The sequence below is a fragment of the Trachemys scripta genome, chromosome 5 (genome assembly GCF_013100865.1).
Source record: "Trachemys scripta elegans isolate TJP31775 chromosome 5, CAS_Tse_1.0, whole genome shotgun sequence".
NCBI lineage: Eukaryota > Metazoa > Chordata > Testudines > Emydidae > Trachemys > Trachemys scripta.
The window spans coordinates 6,993,671-7,017,950 of NC_048302.1; the positions used below are offsets into that span (position 1 = coordinate 6,993,671).

A 24,280-nucleotide genomic window follows, 5' to 3' on the forward strand; every position below is an offset into this window, starting at 1 on the left:
AGCTCCAGTCTGCCCCTGCCCCACACCCACACACGGTTGGGGATCTGCGTCTGTGGGTAGTAGGAACATCAGCGCTGGGACGGGGGAAGAGGCGTTCTCTGTGGCATGCTAGGGATCCCTAGGGGCTAAGCACAACGCTGAGCAAACACCAGCACAGAATTCAGCGTGGGTGGGCAAAGGTGTATTAGAGGGAGTCAACGGAAGGGGCAGGACGCCCCCCAGGGAGGGGTTGGCTTTCCTTTCAGCTATCCCAGAATCCATTGGCAGCAGATAGCTCAGCAAGTCCCCTGAACTAAGTTACATGGAAGCTTTGAGGGTGCCCATGAGTCTGCCCTTGAGGAGAGATGCCCATGCATGCCACACTTACCTCTGTGGATAGGAAACGAAGCAGCGTGACTTTAGAGCTGCCCTAGGCCTGGAAGCATGCTGTTCAGACTGGCTGGCCTTGGCATAGGCTGCTTTGTGTTAAAAGAAGCCTGTCTCCTTAGTGAAATAATATCCTGATCCAGTCAGTAACTTTCCAGTTGCTCTGTCACCATCTCACAGCTATTCTTCCTACAATCGGTCACCATTATACAGCTGTGCGGTATATACAGTATACCACGCACACAGGGATACACCGTGATCAAGGGGAAAAACATCTACTTCCTTTTGTGTGGTGGGGAGGAATGGGGGGAGACAGTGAAATGTACAGATGTTGGCACGGTGTTTTCTGTTAGTTTGAACGAAGGAGGCTGGACTGGTTTGGCAGCTGCCATAAAAAAATAAATTGCGTTGTGCTTTGATAGGATTTCATTAAAAAGATATTTCATCCCCTACTGGGAATATGTAGTATATGAACAAATGTCTCATATCCTGTATATTGGCATCTATGAAAAATTAGTGGCACAATAAAAACGGATATAGACAGAAATCATAGATTTTTTTTTCCCAATCCTGCTGTTCATTTTGCATTGAAAACTTCTATTGTCTTCGGCTGGAGTTGTCAAGAACTGCACGGCTCCAATACAGTCAGGTACTGAAGCAACTGCCTACATTTAATCACATGAGTAGTCCCGCTGAAGTCCTATTGACTTCAATGACTTGAATTGACTACTCCCTTGGTTCAAGTTAGGCACATGCTGAAAAACCTCGGTGAGTCAGGCTCTAAGGATGGACCCTCCATCAGAGGGTAGCTAACTACTGAATTTACTCATATTCGGTGTATACTTAATTTTTTATGGCCCAAATCCTGAACACCGTGGGTGAAATCCAGACTCTACCGAAGTCAGTGGCAAATTTGCCACTGGGCCAAGATTTCACTTCTTGTCTTAATTCATGTTTTATACCACCACCCAGGGAGTTTTCCTGAGAAACACTCATATTTTGCAAATTGGTCTAAGTCGAGTAAGAACATCTGGATTTGGCCTTTTGTTAGCAAGTCTAACGAGAGTGACTGTGTATAAAGGTACTGGATTCCACAGTGCATCAGGGGACCTTTTGTACAACACAAATTCTGCTTATTTTTAAACAAATGAGAAAACACTCTTGTGCAAAAGAAACCTAATAATGAAACAGGGTTCGTGTATATCAGTAGTGCCCAAACTTTTTCTGTCCGCGCCCCCCTCTCCATTACTTCACAGACAAGGCTTACTTAGCAACGGAGCTTGGGTTGAAGGCAGAGCTGAGAGCTGAAGTGGGGAGTGGGGAGGAGCTGGGACTAGAGGGAATGAGGGCGGAGCTGGACTGGGGGCGGAGTAGAGGGTGGAGTAGAGCTGCAGCTGGACTGGGGGCGGAGCAGAACTGCAGCGGGGCTGGAGCCAGACGGGGGACGCACCAGGGGGTAGAGGGGAGCTGTGACTGGGGGCGGAGTGGGGCTCAGTGATGCTCCTTCCCCGTGCCCCCCCGAACATTTCTCTGTGTCCCACAGTTTGGGGACCACTGATCTATATAGAGATGAAAATCACTGGGCAGTAAACTACATATATGAACAGAAAACGTGTATTTCTGATGTCAACATATTCATAAAATCAGGATGTCCACATACTGCACTGTATTATATGACACAGCATTCACTCATTTTCTGGCCTCCACCTATATATATATATATATATATAAAGTATAAATGCACAGCTTCTTCTCTTACCTTCCACTGAGAAGGAAACCAATAACAACCGCCAACAGGATAACTCCCACTGTTACTGACACAGCAATTATAGGAATCTGGCTCTGATCACTGGATGCAGCTACTGCTGAGATGAGAAACGGAAAATGGAGATTAAGGTTAAAATTACAGCCAACACTCACAAGAAACTTTATTGCAAGGCTGCCAGAGATATTGCAGTTTCACCAATTCATTAATTCTTTCACAGGTTGGTTGGTTTGTTTTTCCTCTTTTTTTTTTTTTTTAAAGAAAAATGGAGAGTGCGGGGTTCAGTTTTTGGAAACTTTAATTACCATCCTAATCAAAATGTCACAGAATTTACCGTTCCAATTGGTAAACTGGAATCTGTTTTCCTGGTTGTGCAGCACTAGAAATCAGTCAGGGAAGAGATGGACACCAAAGAAAGGTCCTTTTTTTTTTGGTTGTTGTTGACTATTTAAAGACAAAGTTCACGGATTGAATTCCTATTAGCTGGAAGATGCGACATACCAAAGATCTCTTAAATAAAAGGCAGATATAATGCCCATGACAAGACTAAGGGTACATCTACACTACAGGGGGGAGTCGATTTAAGATACGCAAATTCAGCTACGTGAATAGCGTAGCTGAATTCGGCGTATCGCAGCCGACTTACCCCGTTGTGAGGACGGCGGCAAAATCGACCTCTGCGGCTTCCCGTCGGCGGCTCTTACTCCCACCTCCGCTGGTGGAGTAAGAGCGTCGATTCGGGGATCGATTGTTGCGTCCCATCGGGACGCGATAACTCGATCCCCGAGAGGTCAATTTCTACCCGCCGATTCAGGCGGGTAGTATAGACCTAGCCTGAGTAAAATTACCTCAGACGTAGGAGTCTTCTGAGGCCCATGCATTAACTCTTTGTAGCACCTCCAGCATAAGGCCAGGTGGTGCTCTTTGGAATAAAGTCGTGCTGAAGACTAATATTTTGGTTGGTGTCTGTTTACTGTAAGGAAAGCAGAATTGCTTCCAGATTGTGTCATTTCCAAAATCTGTCTCACTATGTGTTTGTACAGAACCCAGCACCATCAGGCCCTGGTCTTGGCTGGGGCCTCTCAGCACTTCTATAATCGATAACAAAAAAATGTCTACTCTTTAGAAACAGTGTCACTGGTCAACCAGTAGCTAGTCTCATACTTGAGGTTAAATGTAAGCATTTTAAAATTAATTCAAACTGTCTCATTTTGGCCTCAAATCATATGAACTTCCTAGTGAACTGCTTGCTTAGAAAACATTAATCATCTTCCTAACTGGGGATAAATGTTATCTGAACCATATTTACATTTTCACTAAAATGTCATGGTTCTAATAGATAATCAGAATCACTCACCACAGTAGATTGTCCTAGACAGAGGTTAGTATAAACGTTATAGACAATGGTCACTATTTAAAAAATATCAGAAATTGCCAGCATTTAACATGCATTGTTTTTTGAGATTACCACAGTGCTTCTATCTCCTTGGGATAGAGAGATCTGTAGAATCTCTGCGGTAACAGGTGGCAAAAGTTGGCTTTCTAGCCCTCATGGTTGCAGAGAAAAGCTTGAAAATGTGAACTCTGAGGGCTGCAATACCAGAAAGCAAAGAAAAATGAGCCCAAATTTGGTGTTTTAAAAAATTGCATGAATTTGAACTGGGCTTGGCAGAATTTGATTTCTATACATAATGTTGATGGACAATATAAATGTTCAAGAATTTTTTTTTTTACATTTTTATGCATTTGTGGGAAATCCTGGGGGTGGTCAAGCAGTAGGGGTAGGGTGTCAAACAATAATTATTTAGTGAGAATAGACACCGAGATTCAAAAAGTTAAAGCTTGATAACCGTTAAACAATAGCAAATGTCAAAATATACAAAGTAAATATCCTTACATCAAATTCTAAGAAGTTCTCCAGCAGCATTTTCCTGACTCTGATTTCACTGGTCAGAGATGGAAACATGCTCTGTCCGTTTGTGTGTGTATGGTGAGATCAACGTTTACCGACATTCACCGATAAGAAGCTAAACCTTCCAAGTCTAATTTTAAGACAATCACATAATTTTTGGGAACTCTTGGGGTTGGCAGTACTGCAAACTAGGTCAAAAAAGTGCTTTCCACTGTGCCTTGAAGAAGGGAGGAGCTGAAGCAGAGGTAACTATGCCCCTTAATTTCAAGGGCAGGAGATATTGGCTTGTAGAGGTCTCCTCGGGACATGGCTGTTCAGGGAAGGCAGGTTCAGACTCACAGTTATTTTGGGTGATGGGCTTCATTACAACCACAGGTAGGGGACAACATGGGGGACATATTAGCACTTCCCCCCAAAGGATCAGCAGAAATTGACTGCACAGTCAAGCAGGCCTTCAATTAAAAGATGGAAGGGGAAGTGAGTCCTTAATTTTATGGAAGCTATAAAATAATTGAATAAGGCCCAATATTAAATGTTAAAAAACCTCATAATGTATTAAACATCGATTTTGCAATGGGTTTCCAAGTAGCACTTTGTATGGTAACTCTCTGATTGGCAATTCATTACATATAGTAGGGCCCAGCTAAAGTACAGTCGATGATTCCATAATGATTGGGCCAGAACATTAAATCTTTATTGTCTAACTACTCAAAACCTACACCATCACCTAGAGATTTTACTAGCATCACAAATGTATAGCAGTTCCATTTAACTTTATTACTTCTTGCTGGGGGATGGAGAAATAAGGCCAAGTTTGCTGGGAGATGTTGGGGGCTCCCAGGCAGCAGGGGAGAGCTAAAATGTTAGGAATCATAGAAGATCAGGGTTGGAAGGGACCTCAGGAGGTCATCTAGTCCAACCCCCTGCTCAAAGCAGGACCAACCTCAACTAAAGGGGATGAATAGCAGAGAGAGGGAGACCTGCATGGTGGGGGAGAGGCCGGGATGGGGTGTAACTGCAGTGGCGGGCTGGAGAGCTAGGTGTATGAGGGGGAAAGGGAGCCAGGCTGCTGGAGGGACAAGATAGTTACCACCAGTAGATTTGAACGTAAAACCCTCATTTAAAATTAATTCAGACCAGGATGTGCCCCCACTGCCCTCTTGCCCTGTCGCTAATATCTGCAAGTTGACAACATTTGGCTTACAAGCTGCAAATAACCATGCTGAGTTTATTGCACTGCCACGGTAGGGCCCAATCCTGCAAACCTTTGACTGGCACATAGTAGAGTCACTGGAGTGACAGGTGACAGGAAGTACGATCCGTGGCAATCGCAGAATCCTGTCGGTAAAAACTAAGGGTTGCATTGGGAGGGGAAGCAGCGAAGCGGACAGATGTTCTGCGTTACAAGGAGCCCTGTTGGCAGATGGCAGGATTCCAAACTGCTGGCTAACATTGCCCAGGTGGGACATTCATTGCTGTTCCATTCAGCTGAAACATACCGCTCAGTACTAGAGCTGGCAGCTTCTGTTGGCGCGCTCTAGCCAGCCAGCCCTACTCCTTTCCCACACAAATCAAACCTCTTTAGCCTGTGATACACACGGCAGGTTGGTAGCAGCTCGTCTCTCCCAGTGCTCCTGCGTGCTATGGACGGACGTTCACTAGCCACTCCGTGTGAGAGCGGCTAAGAGTGTGTGCAATATAGGGCCTGCCAATGCACTTTCCCCCATGGACCCCAGTCAGAGCAAGAGCAGGGCTTCCCTTTCACAGGTCTATCGAAAGGATACGGCATCCGCTAGAGCTCGGCTTCCTGCACGGCGTGACCAAGATTAAAACACAGGCCTGGGAGCTGCCAATCTGAATTGTATTCCTGGTTCTACCACACACTCCCACTGGTTTCAATGGGAGTTAGGCACCTAAATGTCTTTGAGGACCCGTGTCATAGGGCTTTTTCCAAAGCCCACTGAAGTCAATGGAGCTGCAGTTGAGCAAAACATTTAAGCACATGCTTAAAACCCATCCCTATTCTGCAAAGCTTTTAAGCATGTGCTTAAGTCCCACGTAAGTCAATGCTGAAGTGCTTTGCTGCATAGGGATGCAATGCTGAATTGGAGCCATTCCATTGACTTCAGCGAGATTTGTATCAGACCCTTAATCTTTGTGCCTCAGTTTCTCTAGTGACAAAATGGGAATATTCAAACAGAGGGGTTTGCAAAAATCAATCAATTAATGAATGGTTGTAAAGCACTTTGAAACATTATGATGCTATGCCCTGTAAAATATTATTATTGTTTTGAGAGCCACGATGACTATTCCCAAGATTTCCATGATAAGTCGTTCAAAACTATCATTATTTTGGCTTGTGATATTAGGTCATGGTAGCAATGGGCCAAATGTGGAATAAATGCCACTATATTACTTATTAATATTCTGAAACATGATTACTGAACTACTCTAAATTAGGAACTTTTCTACTGCATCCAGACCTTGCCTATCATAATACAGAATTATTTTCCAGCATAATATGGTTTGGTTTCTACTTATAGGACATGATTATAGTGGTTAATGCAATAAGAAATACATTAAATAGAAAAGTCATATTGCATTAACGTTTGCATCACTATGGTATTTGCACTATGTTAGCTTTGCCACTGACTCCAGAGTTGAGAGTGAAAGGTAACTCTCATTGACATGACAACATTGTATCTTTTTTAAAGAACTGATGCTGACTTTTAAATGAACCAGGGAAGCAGTAATTAAACAGCTGATGAATGTCAATTTATAAGGAAAACATACAGCATGACTTGCTGTTCACCAAAGGAATGAACCGAATATTACAATGATTAAACCCCTCTTGCATACAAATAGCATCCAAGATTAATAAATGTCACTTGTACAAATTGAAATAGGTACACAGAGGACATATTTTATGACAGTGAAAATGATCACCGCCACCACTGCAAAGAATAGGTAAGCAAGGGACAAAAAGTATTTCTCCATCATAGTCTATAAAAACAATTGAGGCCATGACTACACTGCACTTTTGTCAGTAACATTTTTGTCAGTCAGGGGTGTAAAAAAACACACCCCTGGCTAGCTGTGCACTATATTAAAGTGCTTAGGACTTTGTCTACATGGCAAACAGCTTAAAACTGATCCTTTAAATATAATCAGAGCCCACACGCTCCACAGTTCCATGGAATTCACCCCCGCCACAGAATTACGCAGTGGAATCTGAGCTTCGATTTAAAAAAAATGTTTTCAACCCTTATGGTTGCTGGAAAACGTGAACTGGCGCAAACTGACGCAGTGTCATCCACCTGAGAATGCAGACAGCCTGAATCAGTTGCTCTATGACTTTGCTCCTGTGGCATTTAGCATCTGTCCACTGTGCCAACCACAGTAAGCATTTCCTCAGAGAATTTGCCATTTTGCTGCAGTCAGATGCCCTGCACTTTGTCTTCTACGTCCTCCTTGGACCGGGCTGCATTTGCCTCTTGCTCTCCTGCTAGAAGGGGGAGTTAACGGGGCTACAGGGCATGCTTCCTGCACCATTACATCAAGCCAGGCAGCGGGGGGGGGGTGTTTGTGGGTGGGGAGTGGGGGTAAAGGGTATTTCATGGCTTTAAATTAGTCTATTTAACTGGCTATGAATTTACACAATGGCATCTCTAAATACGCACCAACAGATTTAGGTCCCAATCCTGCAAACATGCAAGTGTGACCCTTAAGTCCATGTGTTGCTCCATTGAAGTTATGCTAAAAGTTAAGTGTGTGTGTAAAGTGTATATAGGAGTGAGTCCTTAATAGGCCAAATTTTGCCCTCTATTATATCTGTACTATTATTACTGTGAGAATTTTGGGAACCTCAGTCATGGATCAGGGCCCTGTTGGGCTAGGTGCTGTACAAACACATAACAAAATACCACAAGTCAATAGGGCTCTACCAGAGGGCAGAAAATAGCCCAAGGAAATGATCTGTCATTTGCGCTCAGGACATGATCTTCAAATGCTCAAACTTTAGATACTCAGAAACATTTTTTATAAACCAAACAAAATAATTAATCTTCAGGGAGAACTTTTCCCTGCCCCAGGCCAAGGCTCATATTTCAGACCTTTTGTTATAGTCCTTTCCAAAAAAAATAAAAGGGTTTTGCTTGATTACGTTGTTGTTGTAAGTGCTAAACTGCATCTATTCACTTTCAGTAAACTCAAAAGCACATGAAAGGATTCCTCCTCTCCTAACCAACCCTCCCTCCCTCTCCCCTAAATTTCAGATCAAAAGGTGACATTTTGGAAAAGTTAGGAGCACTGGGATGGGGTTGAAAACTGTTTTTGCAAACTACAGTGCTTGCTGCGGAAGGATTCTAATGTTCAATGATCTCTTTGATGTCAAAGCTCTTTCTCTTATAGATGCACCACAAGTGATGTTGGGAGGTTTTTTTATTAGAACCTTTCACTAGCAATACACTCAGAAGATATTTCAGAGATGTCTCGGAATCCTCCACATACCACATTAAGAGGTGTACAACAGTACAAGAGCCTGGTGAAATATATGCCAGCCTCCAGGGCCCTAGGCGAAACTTCCACCTTGCGCCCCCCTCCCCAGCCCTGCAGCAGCTCCCCGCCCCCCCAGGCACATACCCCCCTCCGCGGCAGCTCTCCCCCCCCCACCCTGAGGCACACCCATGGCAGCTCCCCATCCCCCCAGCCCGGGGAACCGTGCAGCAGCTCCCCACCTCAGCTCACCTCTGCTCCGCCTCCTCCCCAAGCACGCCGCCCCCGCTCTAATTCTCCTCCCCTCCCAGGCTTGCAAAGCCAATCAGCGGATTGATGCTGCAAGCCTGGGAGGCGGGAGAAGTGGAGCGGCCACCACACGCTCAGGGAGGGGGCATAGGAACGCTGTAAAAAAAATTGGGGGCACCGCTTTTTGGCGCCCCCAAATCTTGGCGCCCTAGACAACTGCCTAGTTTGCCTTAATGGTAGCACTGGCCCTGCCAGCCTCCCTTCGGCCCTGGCACTAACTTTCAAGGGTTCCACAGGAAATTCCCGACTATGGGAAGAAGAATGCAGTAAAAACCCAAAGACACAGTAATGAGTAAATGGCAACATTTCAATGCAAGGGAGACAGCAGTAAACAGACATTTTCTGACCAGCAAGCTTCATAAATTTCCTAAGTTTGAAGACTTCCTGACTTTTCATCTCCCTCGAGACGAAATGAAATGAGGAACCAGGGACCAATATATGTTCACCTGTCCAACCCGCAGCAATGCCATGACGGATACTTCTTCACTAAATGGATCAGGTCAGAGAGAGAAGGAGGATGATAGGGAGACTGACAGAGTCCCTTGCAACGATATTGATCCACTAACTCTTTTCTGGTAATCATTTCGGAGACATGAGCTGACAGTAATTAAAATTACTTACACACTGGGCTGGTTTCAAACTCAAATCTTCGACTGAAGCCACCATACCCTGCTGCCGTGCGCGCTCGGATTTGGAAGATATACGTCGACGCGGGTTTCAAGCCATCCACCGTGATCTTCGTCTCTTTCGATTTGATGATGGTGTAGCTGGTCTCTTGATCCTTTCCCCCCCACAAAAAATGCAGAGTTCAAGCATGTAAAGAAAAACACTAGCAAAATACAAATTGCTAATTAACACAGCAGCAATAGTACTAATAATGACTATACCAACATGTTTAGACAGAATGACTGAACATGTATTAATGAGACTCTCTACCCCACAAAAATCTATATGAAGACTACATACTGCAAAGACATGGGGTCCAATTCTCTATTGCCCGTCACTTTATATAGTCATTTCACTCTAGAGTGAAGTGGATGTAAAATATAACAGGTCAGGAATTTTTCCATAAAATGGTGGGTTTTTTTTAACTGGATAATGATGATTTGTTGAAACCGAATCCTTCTCTGGTCCAGGATGGAATTTCTGATTTTGGCCAGAGAACATGAGAGACGTCCATCCCCCAGAATAGCCAATAGCCCAGTGGTTAGGGCCCCCACTCTGGCCCAATCAGACCAAAAGAATGGCTATACTGGGTCAGATCAATGGTCCATCTAGCCTAGTGTCCTGTCTTTTGACAGTGGCCAATGCCAGGTGCTTCAGAGGGAATGAACAGAACAGGGCAATTATCAAGTGATTCCTCCCCTGTCATCCAGTTCCAGCTTCTGGCCCTCAGAGGCTAGGGACATTCCGAGCATGGTGTTGCATTCCTGCCCATCCTGGCTAATAGCCATTGATGGACCTATCCTTCAGGAACTTATCTAGTCTTTTTTGAATCCTGTTATAGTTTTGGCCTTTACAACATCCCCTGGCAACAAGTTCCACCAGTTGAATGAATATTTAATTATTTGTCCAAAAGTGGAAGACCTCAAGTGGGACAAAGAGACTGACACTTTCTATATACAGCAGGGACTTGAACCTGGGTCTCCTATGTCCCAGGGAAGTGCCCTAACCAATGGGGTGACTCTCTCTCTCTCTCGTTAGTATTTACACACACACACACACACACACACACACACACACAAATAAATTTCCAAGGTCAAAGTTTCATTCTGATGCAGAATTTAAACAAAAATCAAAACCTCACAATTGTTAATGAAACAGAAGTCTTGTTTTCTGGTCAAACACCACTGACTCAGGACATCGCATTTGAAATCCACTTTGCACAAGTGTCAAGCACAACATGAAGGGCCTGATCCTCATTTCCACTCAAGCCATTTTAAATGGTTCTGGCAGCGCAAAGAGACCACAAAGTGAGCACAGGTTATATCTACACTGCCAGAACAGTGTAACTAAAAATCAGAGCCAACGTGTAGGGAGATGGAAAAATCAGTCCCTGATTCACACTAAGGCCACTTTCCATCTTTCTGGCAATATAAAGATGCCTTAAAGTGAGCCCCTTTATATGACACAGTGTACCTTGCCAGTGGCCTTAGTGAAAATGAAAATCAGCGCTGTTATCTAAATTTTATGCTTGGTTAAAGAAATACTAACCAAAAATACTAAAAAACAAATAGATATAGATATCTACACACACATACACACACACACACACACATATTATATACAGATCTAACGACACACACACTTTTGTGTGTGTGGTAAGGACCCTTAAATACATTTGCTGAAATAATTCTGCATGTAAATAAGTTTTTAGTGTAAATGAGCAGTTTGTGGTCATCTTTGATTTAACATCGGACTCAAATGTTTGGTAATTGCTGCTAGAAATATTTACTTACTAAACAATCAGCATCCGATCATGTAAATTAAGGGCAACAGCGTTGACAACAGTTTTGTTTTTTAATCACTATCTCCCTTCAGCTCTCCATAATGGCATTTTAAGATAAACACATGATTTCGAGGCAGATCTTTTAAGGTCGGATCCAAAGTCACTTGAAGTCAATGGGCGTCTGTCACAGGATGGCTGACCTTTAAGGGGAGTTGGTCCGAGCCTCACCTGTGACCGATCAAGTGAGTGCAAATGCCAGCAAGTATGAGGGAGTTGTGGGAGGAAGTGGTGCACTCCTATGGCTGGGCCTAAGAGAGGGAGCAGGGCATGGGTAAGGAATGGCTTCTAGGTCCCTGCAGCCTGTTCAGGGAATAGCTTTGCTTGGTGTTACTTTCTGAGTCTGATGTTCAAAGAAGACAACAGTGCCTTGAAAGAAAGACTAGGCAGACTTTGGACATGGTATTAGTCCTTCCTGGGCTGAGGGAGACAGTCCACCACACCCACTGACTTTAATGAGCTGTGGATCAAGCACCCAAGTCCCGAGTGATCACTAGAAAACTCCAAATTTATGGTACTCCATTTTCTAATTAAACCATGGGAAATTTGCCTGCCCAGCTAATGGGTCTGGGTTGGACAAAAAATGGAAAAAGCTGTTCTGTTTACTTTTAGGATGTGATTTCTTTTAAAAGAATGTGATTCAAGCCTTAATTTTCTCCGACTCTCAAGACAAATCATTCTTATAACATGGGGACATGCTTTCTTAATTTATTATTGTACAGGGCTGTCTGGCAAGAGAATGCAAATTAAGTTAATGACAAACGAGAAGTGCTAAGGATGACATAGCAATTAGCTGAATGAATAGTGGGGGAAATGGGATGTTAATATTAGTTCAAATTCTGACTTGCATTTCAATCCGATTACATTCACAACTCATTCGTGTTTGCTTTCTGCAAACTTTCGAGTGCATGCGCTTTATTATTGAAAATACCAAGCTTCAATATTAGCCAAAAGCAAATTTCAAACTATATATTCAGTTTTATAATTCACATTTATATTGTTTAGTTACATGAAAACCTAGCCTCCAATTCAGCAAGGCATTTAAACACATACCTCACTTTAAGCTTCTCCATACTCCCTTTGAAGCCAATGGGACTACACACATGTGGAAAGCTAAGCACATGCTTAAGTATGTTGTGGATTCAGTGCCCCAATCAGATAACAGAAACAATACCACGTGACTTATGTCAATGACCAAGACAGTGTGAACTATGAAAGGTTGCAACAGCTACTTATGAACGATTTGCAGACTAAGAACTATTTGATGAAGACATTTGAGAATAATTTGAATAAAACTGTTGTGATCTATTTAAAGACAATTTGCAAACACAACAAAAGAAAAAAATAATCCTGCATTTTTCATTGTTAATTACTGGCTCGTCATTAATAGTAATGATAGTAGGTTAAAACATTGGAGATAATTTACCCTAGTCTAGTCAAAGGCAAGTGCAAAATGTACAGCAGCGTAACGTTTGTGAGCAATGTAACAAAAGAATGAATGGTTTTTTATTTCAAGCAAAGACAAATTCTAGTTCCTTGCTTCATATCTCATCACAATATCACCATTTTGAAATAGCTACATTTCCAATGCCGAGGAAAGTTCAATTTCAATCAACACTTCAAAAATAATAGGGACACTTCAAATGTGCACACAAATCGTAAAGCACTTCATCTACTGAATATGGAGACAAAGAAGGTGAATAATACTTCAGAGCAAATCTTTCCTGGAACTATGCCTAAATCAAATCAACCAAAAGTCTTCTCTCTCTGCAATGTCAGTGTTACTTGGACTCACTGGAGCAGTGGTATTGGGTCCCCTCCTGAAGTGCATTGCACATCCCCTGGCAGCCCTGCGAAGCTGAGACACAATCCCTCCCCAGAGTTTCCCATAGCATGTGCCAGCCCCGCTCTGCCCCAGAGAAGAGCTATACCCAACAGTACAATCCAGCTCGATGTTCCAACTGCCCGTTGCATGCCTTATAAAGTAATCCAGGACAAAGGGAGAAACCTGGGTTGGCACATATGGACAAATTAAACTGAGAGTCAGCTTTTCGAAAGGTTTCAGCACCCTGAAACTTTCACTGAAAACCACTGGGTACTGAGCGAAAATGTGACCCCACTTGTGCATGTTGAGTGCTTTAGAAAATCTGTCCCTGAGAGGTTCATTGGGGGAGGGGGTGGAGATAATAAAAAAATGGGGTTATTTTATACTGAAAACATGACTTTTGGTGTTTTGGCACATGAACTACATTGTAGTTGTGAACTAACCGGTTTATTTTCAATGCAGTGTATTAGCGCCCAGAATAAAACATTGTTCTCTCCTTTTATGGGAACAACTGACTTGAATCTTTCTGAAAAAAATGGAGCAAACATCCGTTCACCTGAAGCTCTGTTAAAGGAATTCCAAAGATGCAGTAGGCATCAGTATCAGCAAGGGGCTTTCTGGGTGAAAACTATGTTCTAAGCACGCTAACTACATCATTGCCGCACCCTGTTGTGCCTACGTCTTTAAGAAACTTTGGCATATTTCACTGTTACTTGACTGATTGTTGCTGAATGTCCTAGGGATCTCTAGGGTGGGAGGGAGCGAGGGGGGGGGGAAACCGTTGTGCAGCTGACTGTATTAGCTATGGCCTCACACAGCATAGATTCTGTGGACAATGGCAGCACAGATGGTTTGCTGGAGACCAATCAGTGAAAGGGTTAAAGGCCAACCTTCTTGGTTTTACTGTTCTCTAAACACAGCTTTCTGCATTCATCTAATGTAATTTACGCAATTTGAGAAATATAACCACAATTACAAGGCTTCTCTTGTGTGATACATTCTTACGTTCTATTTCACTAACCATCCAAATTTAGCAGTGGGCATACATTTCGCATACACGGCTCTAAAATGAATCAAGTCTTTTCCAAGGGATTAAGGACCCAATCCTGGAAGGAGCTGAGTAGGAATGGTCTCAATTTTTCTGTTAATTTTTTTTTTCAACAGAAAACTGGGTTTTCAACTAAAGGTTTTTTTTTGTTTTTTTTTGGTGAAAAGTGCTTTCTGCGGAAAGTTTTGATTTTTCATTAAAAAAAAAAATATGCCCCAAAACCAAAAATATTTTTTTTCAGATGAAAACTGAAATATTTTTATTTGGCTATTTACCATGGTGCCTCATTGGAGTTGTAGTTTGGTTTCCTCTTGTCCCCTCTTCTTCTCTGTGGGCTGAGCTCCCCAGCCAGACTTTATCTCCCATGATTCACCATGGCCAGGGGCTCCCTTGATGTATCAGAGGGGAGACTGTGGTGCATCATGGGAGATGTATTCTGACCAAGGAGCCTGGCCTATAGAAAAGAATGAGAGAGTGAGGAACCTGAACTACAACTCCCACAAAAGGGGCATTTCAGAATCAAAACTTTTTTCTTTTTTTTAGATTATTTCACCAAATAGTTGGAATTTTCCATGGGAAACCCCCCTCCCTAATTTTCCAACCAGCTCGGAGGCCAGGCACCCTCAGCACTTGTTGACTTCATTGGGAATTGAGGACATTCAGCAATTAATAAGATTATATTTTATATGATTAACTCCTGTTGTTGTTTCTAGGAATTGTAAATCTCACACAGCCTTGAAAATTACTATATAGCATGGTCAAGATTTCCAAAAGTAACTAGTGATTTTGAGTGCTTCAATTTTTGGATTCTTAACTTGAGACACTTTTAAAGGTCCTGATTTTCAGAGGTTGGGTGCACAGCATTTTTTGCAAACTGGACCCTTTTAAGGTGTCCCAGGTTGTGCATCCAAAATCACTAGTCACTTTTGAAAATCTTGGCTTGGGTGCATAACTCTCACAGATCATTTACACAATTGTATTTGTTATAATGTTTATTGTAATGTCTTAATTTTTTAAAAAAGTAAAGAATAAATAACATTGTGTAAAAGAGGTTTGACACTTATGAATTAATCAAATGTGTACAAATATTAGTAATCTGTTAAACATTTTATTCATTTGATGGCCAAATGCAATTGGATTGGTCAAACCAGGTGAGAGGGATGATGAAATATATGGTAATAATACCTATTATATAGCACTTTTCACCAGTAGATCTCAAAGTGCTTTACAAAGGAAGGTAGTATTACGATCCCCTTTTTACAAATGGGGAAACTGAAGCACAAAGAGGGGAAGTGATTTGCCCAAGGTCACCCAGCAGACCAGTGGCGGAGCCAGAAACAAAACTCAGATCTCCTGAGTCCCAGTCCAGTGCTTGGTCCATGAGGCCACACTGTTACCCTACTCTCTGGTCAACATTTCTGGGAGCCAAAATCTACTGTCTGTCTGTCTGGATGAACAGATTTCCATCTCAGACATCTGGACTTGGTTCTGCCCTTCCGAACCCCTCATTCCCCTCCCCTTCTGCTCCACAGAACCCATCCTTATTCGCTTGTCAACAATACTGGCTACTTCCCTTCCTCCTAGGCTAACATGTCACAAGGTGAAAAAGCCTCTTCCTCTGAACTGGTGGCATATTCCTCTTGGAAGCAAGTTTCTGTTAGCACCTGCAGTGCCCCAGAATCTTTTTTTCCAGCCGAAACTTAGATTCACCCTCTTTCCCTGCCAGAACTCCTGAGCTTCACTGAATGTAAACTTAGCACAGCTGAGGATTGAGCCCCGTGAACCTACAATATTTTCATCCTTCCTCAAGCAATCTGTCCTGCATAAATGGCATTTGGGGGCAGGTGGGTGGCTGGTACTGGCACTCTGGGTGGGACACAGGGTGTTGTGTATGTATTGTGAGCAGTGAAGTGCTAATAGCAAAAGAATCAAAACGTTCAATTTGGCTCAACGCTGACAAGTTCAGACGCTCATTTGCAGTTTATCCAAATTCTTTGTGTTTAGAAAACCGGGCTAGGAGTTTCATCAAACCCAGCGTCCGTGGGAGATGTGAGATATATCCTATTCCAGCCAGGTAAGAAGCACCAGAAAAGCCTTGCTCAGTGGGTTTATCGGGGCCCAGAGGCACTGGAACAAGAGGACTATGCAAAAGAAAACAAACATCCCAAACTTTCTGGAAAGCACAAAAAGGTTCCAGTTGGAGATTTGGACAAACACTCAGGGGGTGCCAACTTTATCCAAACGAATGTGCCTGTCCCGAATGACATGGAAAGGTGTCCTGATTCTTAGCACCTTGAGCCACTGTTTATTTTGAAGACCCAGGGCTAAAATTCTGCCCTCAGACCCAGGGAAGCAATTCCAGCTGAAGTCAATGGGAGCTGCATGCACTTCCGGGGGCACAACTTGTCCCTAAATGTCTTGGGCCAGGTACCGATGTCCCTACTCAGGACCAGATTCTGGCTGGCCTTCATGTGGGCGCAGAGCACAAATGAACCTTCCCCACCTTGTGCTGCCCAGGCCAATGCAAGCAGATTTGAAGGCCCTGTGCTCTGGGTCACTCCCTCTGTTGCACTGGAAAACTGAGCTGGCCTGCTTGCGTAAGGTAGTAGGTTGCATCCCATGAAAGAGAGGGTTGTGGGGATGCTGCTTCTATCAGCAGAAAATCCTGCCTTTCTGAGACTGGAAGCTCCCCGGTGCTCTCCTTGGAGCACGGCAGCTCCGCTCTGCCCCAAGGATGAGGACATGCCTACGTGGTGCAATGACACTCCCCATTTTTAAGTGTTTTGTATATTACCATAGTGCCTAGATGCTCCCAGCCAGAGCAGGGCCCCATTGTGCCAGGCCCTATGTACACACACACACCCCACAATAGACAGTCCCTGCTCCAAAGAGCTCACGCTCTAAACGAACAAGACAGATGAAGTGAGGAAGGGGAAACAGAGGAAGAGAGAGGGGAAGGAACTTGCCCAAGGTCAATCTTCTGTCCTTACTCTGACAAGCCTCCTATGGACTTCAGCAGGAACTCTGCCTGAAGGAAGACTGCCTAGGGCTTCAGGATGTGGCCCCCTACACTGGAAGTCCCTTGGGGCAGGGACTCTTTTTGTTCTGACTTTGTACCATGCCTACCACAATGGTGTCCTGGGTCCTGGTGTCCTGGAGCTCCTAGGTGCTACCATAATGCAAATAAATCGTAACCACCACCACCTATTGCAGAGACACAATCAGAACACCAACATGCCCTGGCAGACGGTTCGATGAGCACGGGAATCAATGCCAGCTGATCCTTAAAACCAAAGCTGAAGTGTAAAATTAAAAGACTGGGGATTGCCCGATGCTCTGAGTGAGAAGACGGATGCTAGTTCCCAAGCTCCTTTGATTCATAACAAATTAGTATACTTTAATTTAATGTGATAAGACTGGAGATGAAACTGACATGCAGTTTTAATGTATTTGTTCAACAGAAGTGGCACACTAATGGAAAACAACACACACATTTCAAGTCTTCCTAATCATTTACTGCAGAATCAATCTGACATTGATTTATGCATAAAATTGCTTCATTCCCTTCCACGCATAGGATAATTATAACTAAAAGAGAAGGACAGCAAAGAGAAGGTACTTAGGATGCTTTGCAATCAGTCAGTCACACCTTTTCAAAATATTTGATTTCATACTCCAGGATGATGCCGTTGGGTCGATCCGGCTCCTGCCAGGAAAGGGAGATGCTATTTTTAGCTATCTTTCCTTTTTTCACAATACTGATTGGAGAAGGTGCTGCAAGACAAGAGAAAAACAAAACAAGATGATAGTTAGTGGGACGGTATCTTGTTTCCTAATTTAAATTCAACATTGCATATGCTACTACGTATAGTCCACTGATGTAAATCAGTGTAGGGTACGCTGACTTCAATGTGGATTTATATCAGTTGGGATCTGGGCCTTTGGCGTCAATGGAACGATGTGATTTTCACTAAGTGAGGCACTGATCCCATTGATGATTTCTGATGTGGTCTGAGTCCAGCTGCTGTTACAAAAACTTAGTTTTGTTTTCAAAGAATCGTTATGCGGTAATTTACATAAAGCTTTAAATAAATATGTTCTGATAAAATGCACAGGAGGAGCTCAAATTAAACCAGGGCAGGGAACCCTTTTAAAATAAAAGTCACATCCTCACTTGGCATGATTTGACATAGCTCCATTGAAGCAAATGGAGTTACATTGATTTTCAACAGCTGAAGATCTGGACCAAAACCACCAACATAAGAAGACTCCAATTCAGCACCACGCGTGCTGGAAATAGGGGTGCTGCTGCACCCCCTGGCTTGAAGTGGCTTCCATTATATACAGTTTGGTTCAATGTATCTCAGCACCCCCACTATACAAATTGTTCCAGCACCACTGTTTAGCACAATGCTAAGCTATAAGCTACAGCAGTAGTTCCCACACCAAACCCACAGCCTGCTCCTGGTGGCAATGAGCTTACATACTGCAAGCTTCCTGTCACCGCGAAGGAATTCACTTTACAACGTATTGAAATGTTCAGAAGAGGATCTCAGGACTGCTCGGTTGCCTGAAGGGGGGCTGTGACGCGTCTCTGTGTTAGTCTATAATGCTTGTCTGTGTCGGTGATGCCAGGGAGAGGAGCAGCGCAAGACGCACAGCCATACAGCCTTTAGAGCAGGGATGGGCAAACTTTTTGACCTGAGGGCTGCAAGGGGTTTTGTAAATTGTATGGAGGGCCAGTTAGGGGAGGCGGTCGTGGCCCGGCCCCCACTCCCTCTCCCCCCCACCGGGAACCCTGCTCCATCCACACATCCGCGCTCCCTGTCCCCTGACCGCCCCCGGACCTCCACTGCCCCATCCAACCCCTCCTCTCATTCCTGATGGACCCCCCAGCATCTGCCCCATCCAACCACCCCTTCTCCCTGTCCCATGACTGCCCCCTGCCACCCCATCCAACTCCCCTCCTTCCTGACTGCCCCTGCAGGACCCCTGCCCCCATTCAACTCCCTGTTCCCGCCGACCCCTATCCACACCCCCGCCCCCGACCATCACCAAACTTCCCTGCCCTCTATCCGAACCCCCTGCTCCCTGCCCCCTTACCGTGCTGCCTGGAGAACTGGTGGCTGGAGCCGAGCCACGCCACCGCCACCATGCAGCACAGAGCACCGGGTCAGGCCAGGCGCTTCAGCTGCGTTGCCCCAGGAACTCACAGCCCCACCGCCCAGAGCATTGCACCGGCAGCGGGGGAAGGGGAACAGCGGGGGAAGGGGCCGGGCTAGCCTCCCCGGCCAGGAGCTTGGGGGCCGGGCAGGATGGGCCCGGCAGGACGGACCCATGGGCCATAGTTTGCCCACCTCTGCTTTAGAGGAAGGGTAGGAAGAAGGCTGTGGCAGACAAGATGGGAAGGCAAAGGAGAGTCAGCTGGAAGCATTAGGAGGAAGAGAGTGAGAAGGTCTGACAAGCTAAGAGGCTGGGTAAGGCAGAGCAGGAGAGATTGTCAAAATTCAACAGTTTCCGAAGGAAAAGGAAAAGGAAAAGGGAGGGTGTTCGTTTCACACAATGTTCACAAAGAAAATCCATCCCATTAGCTAACCAGCTCTAGCAACTGGCGAGATCCAGAGTGTGGAGGCAGGTGCTCAGAGGCATCAGAAGTGACACACAAGTGAGCCCAGGAGTCTATGAGAGAGGAGGAGTACTGCTGCATGGCCAGGCAGATGGCAGGGCGCGGGAGGAGAGAGAGAATTTGCAGCAGTGCAAGTCAATGTGGGCATGGTACCTCTGCCAGAGCTCCCCACCAGTGCGGGCAGCAGGACTGGGGGCAGCTAGGGGTTGGCAGTGTTGTTCAGTGTAGATAACGATTCAAGAAAATTTCACACCCCTGGAGGCCACTGAAGTACTTTAAAAATCAGCGTTTGTTTGGAGTTTAAATTTGCTGTCAACGCCGCATGTGGAAGGAAAGTCAGCACGGTGCGACGGTGCCTTATTTTTCAAAATGATTGGTGTTATTTCAAGCCAGGGAACACCTCTATCGACCTGTCTGCTGATCCACCTGTTGTACCTAGCTAACCTCAAACTTTATAACACAGCCGTCTCCTCTGTATCCGAGTCTGCTTTACTGCCGTGTGGTTACTGAGACAGTGTGTTCTCTGGCTTTGCTCACAGGCCGTTGGGATGGATACATGGTGCCTGATCATTTAAGTTCTATTTTTTCATATATTTTCATCCTCACTACATTTGCCTCTGTAGGGGACATCGTAGGGTCTCTGTCCAGAACAGCTCCAGAAACAACGGGCAAGTTTGGGATGTCTCCAGGAATGCACTCGGGGCTTGTCTTTACTGCACTGTTAGATCAAGCTAGGAAGGCTTCTCCCTGTTAGTCTAGCCTGAGTGACGGCAGCCACACCGGCAGCACGGTGATTGTATTAGTAGTACAGAGAAGCGTCGTCGTCCCTGCACCAGCAGCGCTCCAGCTGCAACTTGTACCCCTCAAAGGGTCAGGGTAACTTGAGTTTAAAGCTTCCCTTCAGTCAAGCTAGAGATGGGTGTGTGTGGAAAGGAGTCAGGTTAGCAGCAACACGTAAGTTATCCCTCCGGGTAACACTGCCGCGAAGATAAACCCGGAGACACCAACAGGGCAGCGTGCTGCGCTGGGAGTCTAGCGAAGCACGTGGAGGCTGATTCTTGGGTCCACTCCAGCCCCTTTGGGCTGCCCTGCAGCTGTCACCTAGGGGTGGCAGGAAATGGGGTTGGCATTCAATAAGTCACTTGGCTCATTAGTCAGTACTGACTTAGGGTATGCCTGCATGCGCTGCAATCGAAAACCCCGCAGCAGCAAATCTCAGAGCCCAGATCACCTGACTTGGGCTCACAGAGCACAGGCGGCAGCCCAAGCGCTGAGACCCTCCCCCCTCCCAGGGTTTCAGAGTGTGGGCTCCAGCCTGAGCCGAATGTCTACACTGCTACTTTTCGCCTAGTCAGCTGACGTGGGCTCGGAGACTCACTGCTGCAGGTTTTTCTATTGCAATGCAGACAGTGTCCTGGTAGAAAGAGCCTGTGCCCTGTGCTAGCATAGGCACTACTGCGCACTGGTTAAAATCACTCCATCCGTTGCTCCCAAGGCAGCTAAACGTCAGTGCTGAACACCATGGCTGCCGTTAGAATCTTTACCATTTCCTTGTTTTTCTAATTAACATTGCTGAGATGATACCCTGGATGCCACAGTAACGTCAATTCCTTGCAAATGGAAATTGTAACGGTTTTAACGGTGACCGCTAGGCAGCAAGCCCAGTGTACGGTTTGTATATTGGACTTTGTGCTGGCATTGCGTGTGCATTGCAAATATATCTGATGGTTCATTGTCAACTCAGAGACCTAAACAACTTTTAAAGTTACGCTTTTTACAACCGCTGCCGGCTCCCTCGCAGAATGTCCTGTGGAAAATAAAACGTGGTGCTTTTATTGCTCTCCCGAGTTCTTGGTGCGTCTGCGCAGGGCTGACTGGGGCTGTAGCGGTCTCCAGGGATCACTGATAGAAATTCGGAAGGGAGCCAGAAAGCGAACGATGATGCACAAGCTAAATAATGCCAGTGTTTTTTAAAATCGATGGCAAATCCCACAGGTCTAAAAATGACAACGAGGAGATATGAGAGCATCGGGGCAACACACGTCTGTCTAGGTACCTATAAGACTCCTCGTTGTTTTTGTAGGTACCTATATGAACTCCATAGCTCATCTCAATTGATTGGCCTCTTATAGTTGGTATGGCTACTTCCACCTTTTCATGTTCTCTGTATGTATAAATAGCTTCTTGTTGTATGTTCCAGTCTATGCATCCGATGAAGTGGACTGTAGCCCACAAAAGCTTATGCTCAAATAAATTTGTTAGTCTCTAAGGTGCCACAAGTACTCCTGTTCTTTTTCCATTACCACAGTATTTGAGCACCTCACACAACAATGCATTTATCCTCACAACACCCCTGTGAAGTAGGAGGACGACACTTACCCCATTTCACCCATCAGGGTGTAACATACGCAAAGACTATGTGACTTGCCCAAGGCAGAGCAGTGAATTGAACCTTTCCGCCCTGCTTCACCTGAACCTGGCATCCTACCCACCATACCATCCTTTCTTTTGTAGCTGAGATTGTGTATCTTCTCCATTCAGTTCTGCATCTCTCCCCGCCGCCCATCAAACAAATAGCATTTTGCATTTGCTGTACAAATGATAATCCTCAATTCAAACATATTTTATCTTCCAAAATTTCACTGAACCATAAAAATATTACTTTTGGTATGCAAGAGGAACTAATTGACACGCTACCAAAAAAAAAAAAAATCCCAGTTAAATAACGAAGACAACAAACAAACTCATTTTGCCAACTCCGATCTTCAGCCAGAAGGAATATGGGAAATCTTCCAAATGTTTGTTCCTGGACTGGACACCGTTGGCAAGCTTGTGTTTTAAAATCAGGACCCTAAATCTGAACCTCTTCCAGGTAAACATATTCACCTGCTGTTTACTAATCTCTCACCCCTTTGGCTTTCTGAGGACACTGTAGAGTACTACTCTGGCCCGCATGGTCTTTCCTGAAGAGCAGGCCTCAGCAGGCCCAGAATTGAACTGCTGAGGGGGTATAAGCCAGAGAGGTGTGAAAGGCCTTGAACCTGTAAACAGTTAAATTGATTCTAAGACCGGAAAGGACCACTATCGTCATTCCCTCTGACCTCCTGCATAACCAAGCTATAGAATGTCACCATTTACATCAAGCCCATATCTGATGGTTGACCTACAGCATCCCATTTTGATTTAAAGAATTCAAGTGATGAGACCCCCCCACCTCTGACACATGAGAGTGCCTCCCTTGAGTTAAATAGGACTCTTCTGCTTGTGCAAGTGGGGCTTATGCTGGCTCTCACCCCTAGGGCTAGCTTGTGTATTATCCATCCAAGCATCTCAGAAGCTGGAACTCCGAGAAGCACAATACCTCCCAGAGGACCTGGGCTGCATGGGGAATGGGGGAGTAATTTACTACAGCTGTTTTCAGGGTGCAGGCTACTCCCTGTCTTTGTGCCATCAGCCAGGCATGGAAAGTGGAGAGAGGAGGGAGATGCCATGGTTTTGTCTACACCTTCCTTCCTCTCTATCCACTTGCTTCCTTGACAGCCCATCTGGCATGCAGCCCCCACCCAGCCCCCAGCAGTTCTGATCTGGACAGCCCCAACACAGATGCACAAGGCATGGAGGGGAAGGGGGGGGGGGAGAATCCTTCCTCATAAACTCTTATGTAGCCACATTATGGCTAGTGCTGTTCTGTTGATGGATTTACATCATCACACAGGAATCTCCGTTGATACTGATCTCCCTCCTCCCCCCGACATGTGAATGACAGGGTGTGACGTATCAGACTCAGACGTGTGAATGTGACATGTGAGGTGTGTGTGTGTGTGTGTGTGTGTGTTGAGGGGAAATATTAGCCAATAGAGAGAGGGAAGTGGTGAATTCTCACACAACAGGAAGAAGTTGCTCAGAGCAAGCTCCTCTCATGATCCACATGAAATTGAGAGCTTAAGGAGGCCAAGCTGTCTCCTCAGCCATCGAGGAGCTGGTCACACAATCAACACCTCCCTTTGGGAAATGGTGTGTTTGGAAACAACTGGGCCAAAACATAACTCGTTCTTTACTTTTCTTCTCTCGGCTTCTCCCCAGATCTGGGGATCAAGGGCTGTGCCTACAGAGTCTCAAAGGGCATCAGGAGTAGCCAATGTGATCTTTAAGAGACTGTAACCTTTGCGACGTGTTTATGTCCCTTTACGCTGCTTTGCACTTTCAAAGTTACCGTCACAAAAAGGAAGGCTGTGGAACATATGTTTAAAAATAAAAGAGAGAGAAAACTGAGATTATTTCTTGAGTTTGTACCCTAACCCTAACGAATCAGGGAAACATCAGACCATAAGCTTTACAGGGCATGTTCTGCAGTTCAGCTGAATTTCAGCTCTTTTTTCTGTGTCCATGGATCTCAAGCCTTCCACCAGAAGACAAAACCTCAGTAGAA

At 45.0% G+C, this 24,280-nt stretch overlaps 1 protein-coding gene across 17 annotated transcripts in view; it reads right to left on the reverse strand.

Annotated features, from left to right (window-relative positions):
• Positions 1-24,280, reverse strand: part of EPHA5 (EPH receptor A5) — a 323,509-nt gene that overhangs the window by 131,893 nt on the left and 167,336 nt on the right. For 12 of the 17 annotated variants that reach the window (XM_034771961.1, XM_034771956.1, XM_034771967.1 and 9 more), the window contains 3 exons: positions 17,875-17,999; positions 9,468-9,627; positions 2,126-2,231 (listed from right to left, as the gene is read on the reverse strand). In XM_034771961.1, coding sequence (XP_034627852.1) covers positions 2,126-2,231; positions 9,468-9,627; positions 17,875-17,999 — 391 coding nt within the window. The remainder of the gene's footprint in view (positions 1-2,125; positions 2,232-9,467; positions 9,628-17,874; positions 18,000-24,280) is intronic. The other 5 variants (XM_034771968.1, XM_034771965.1, XM_034771959.1 and 2 more) reach the window with 1 other exon arrangement.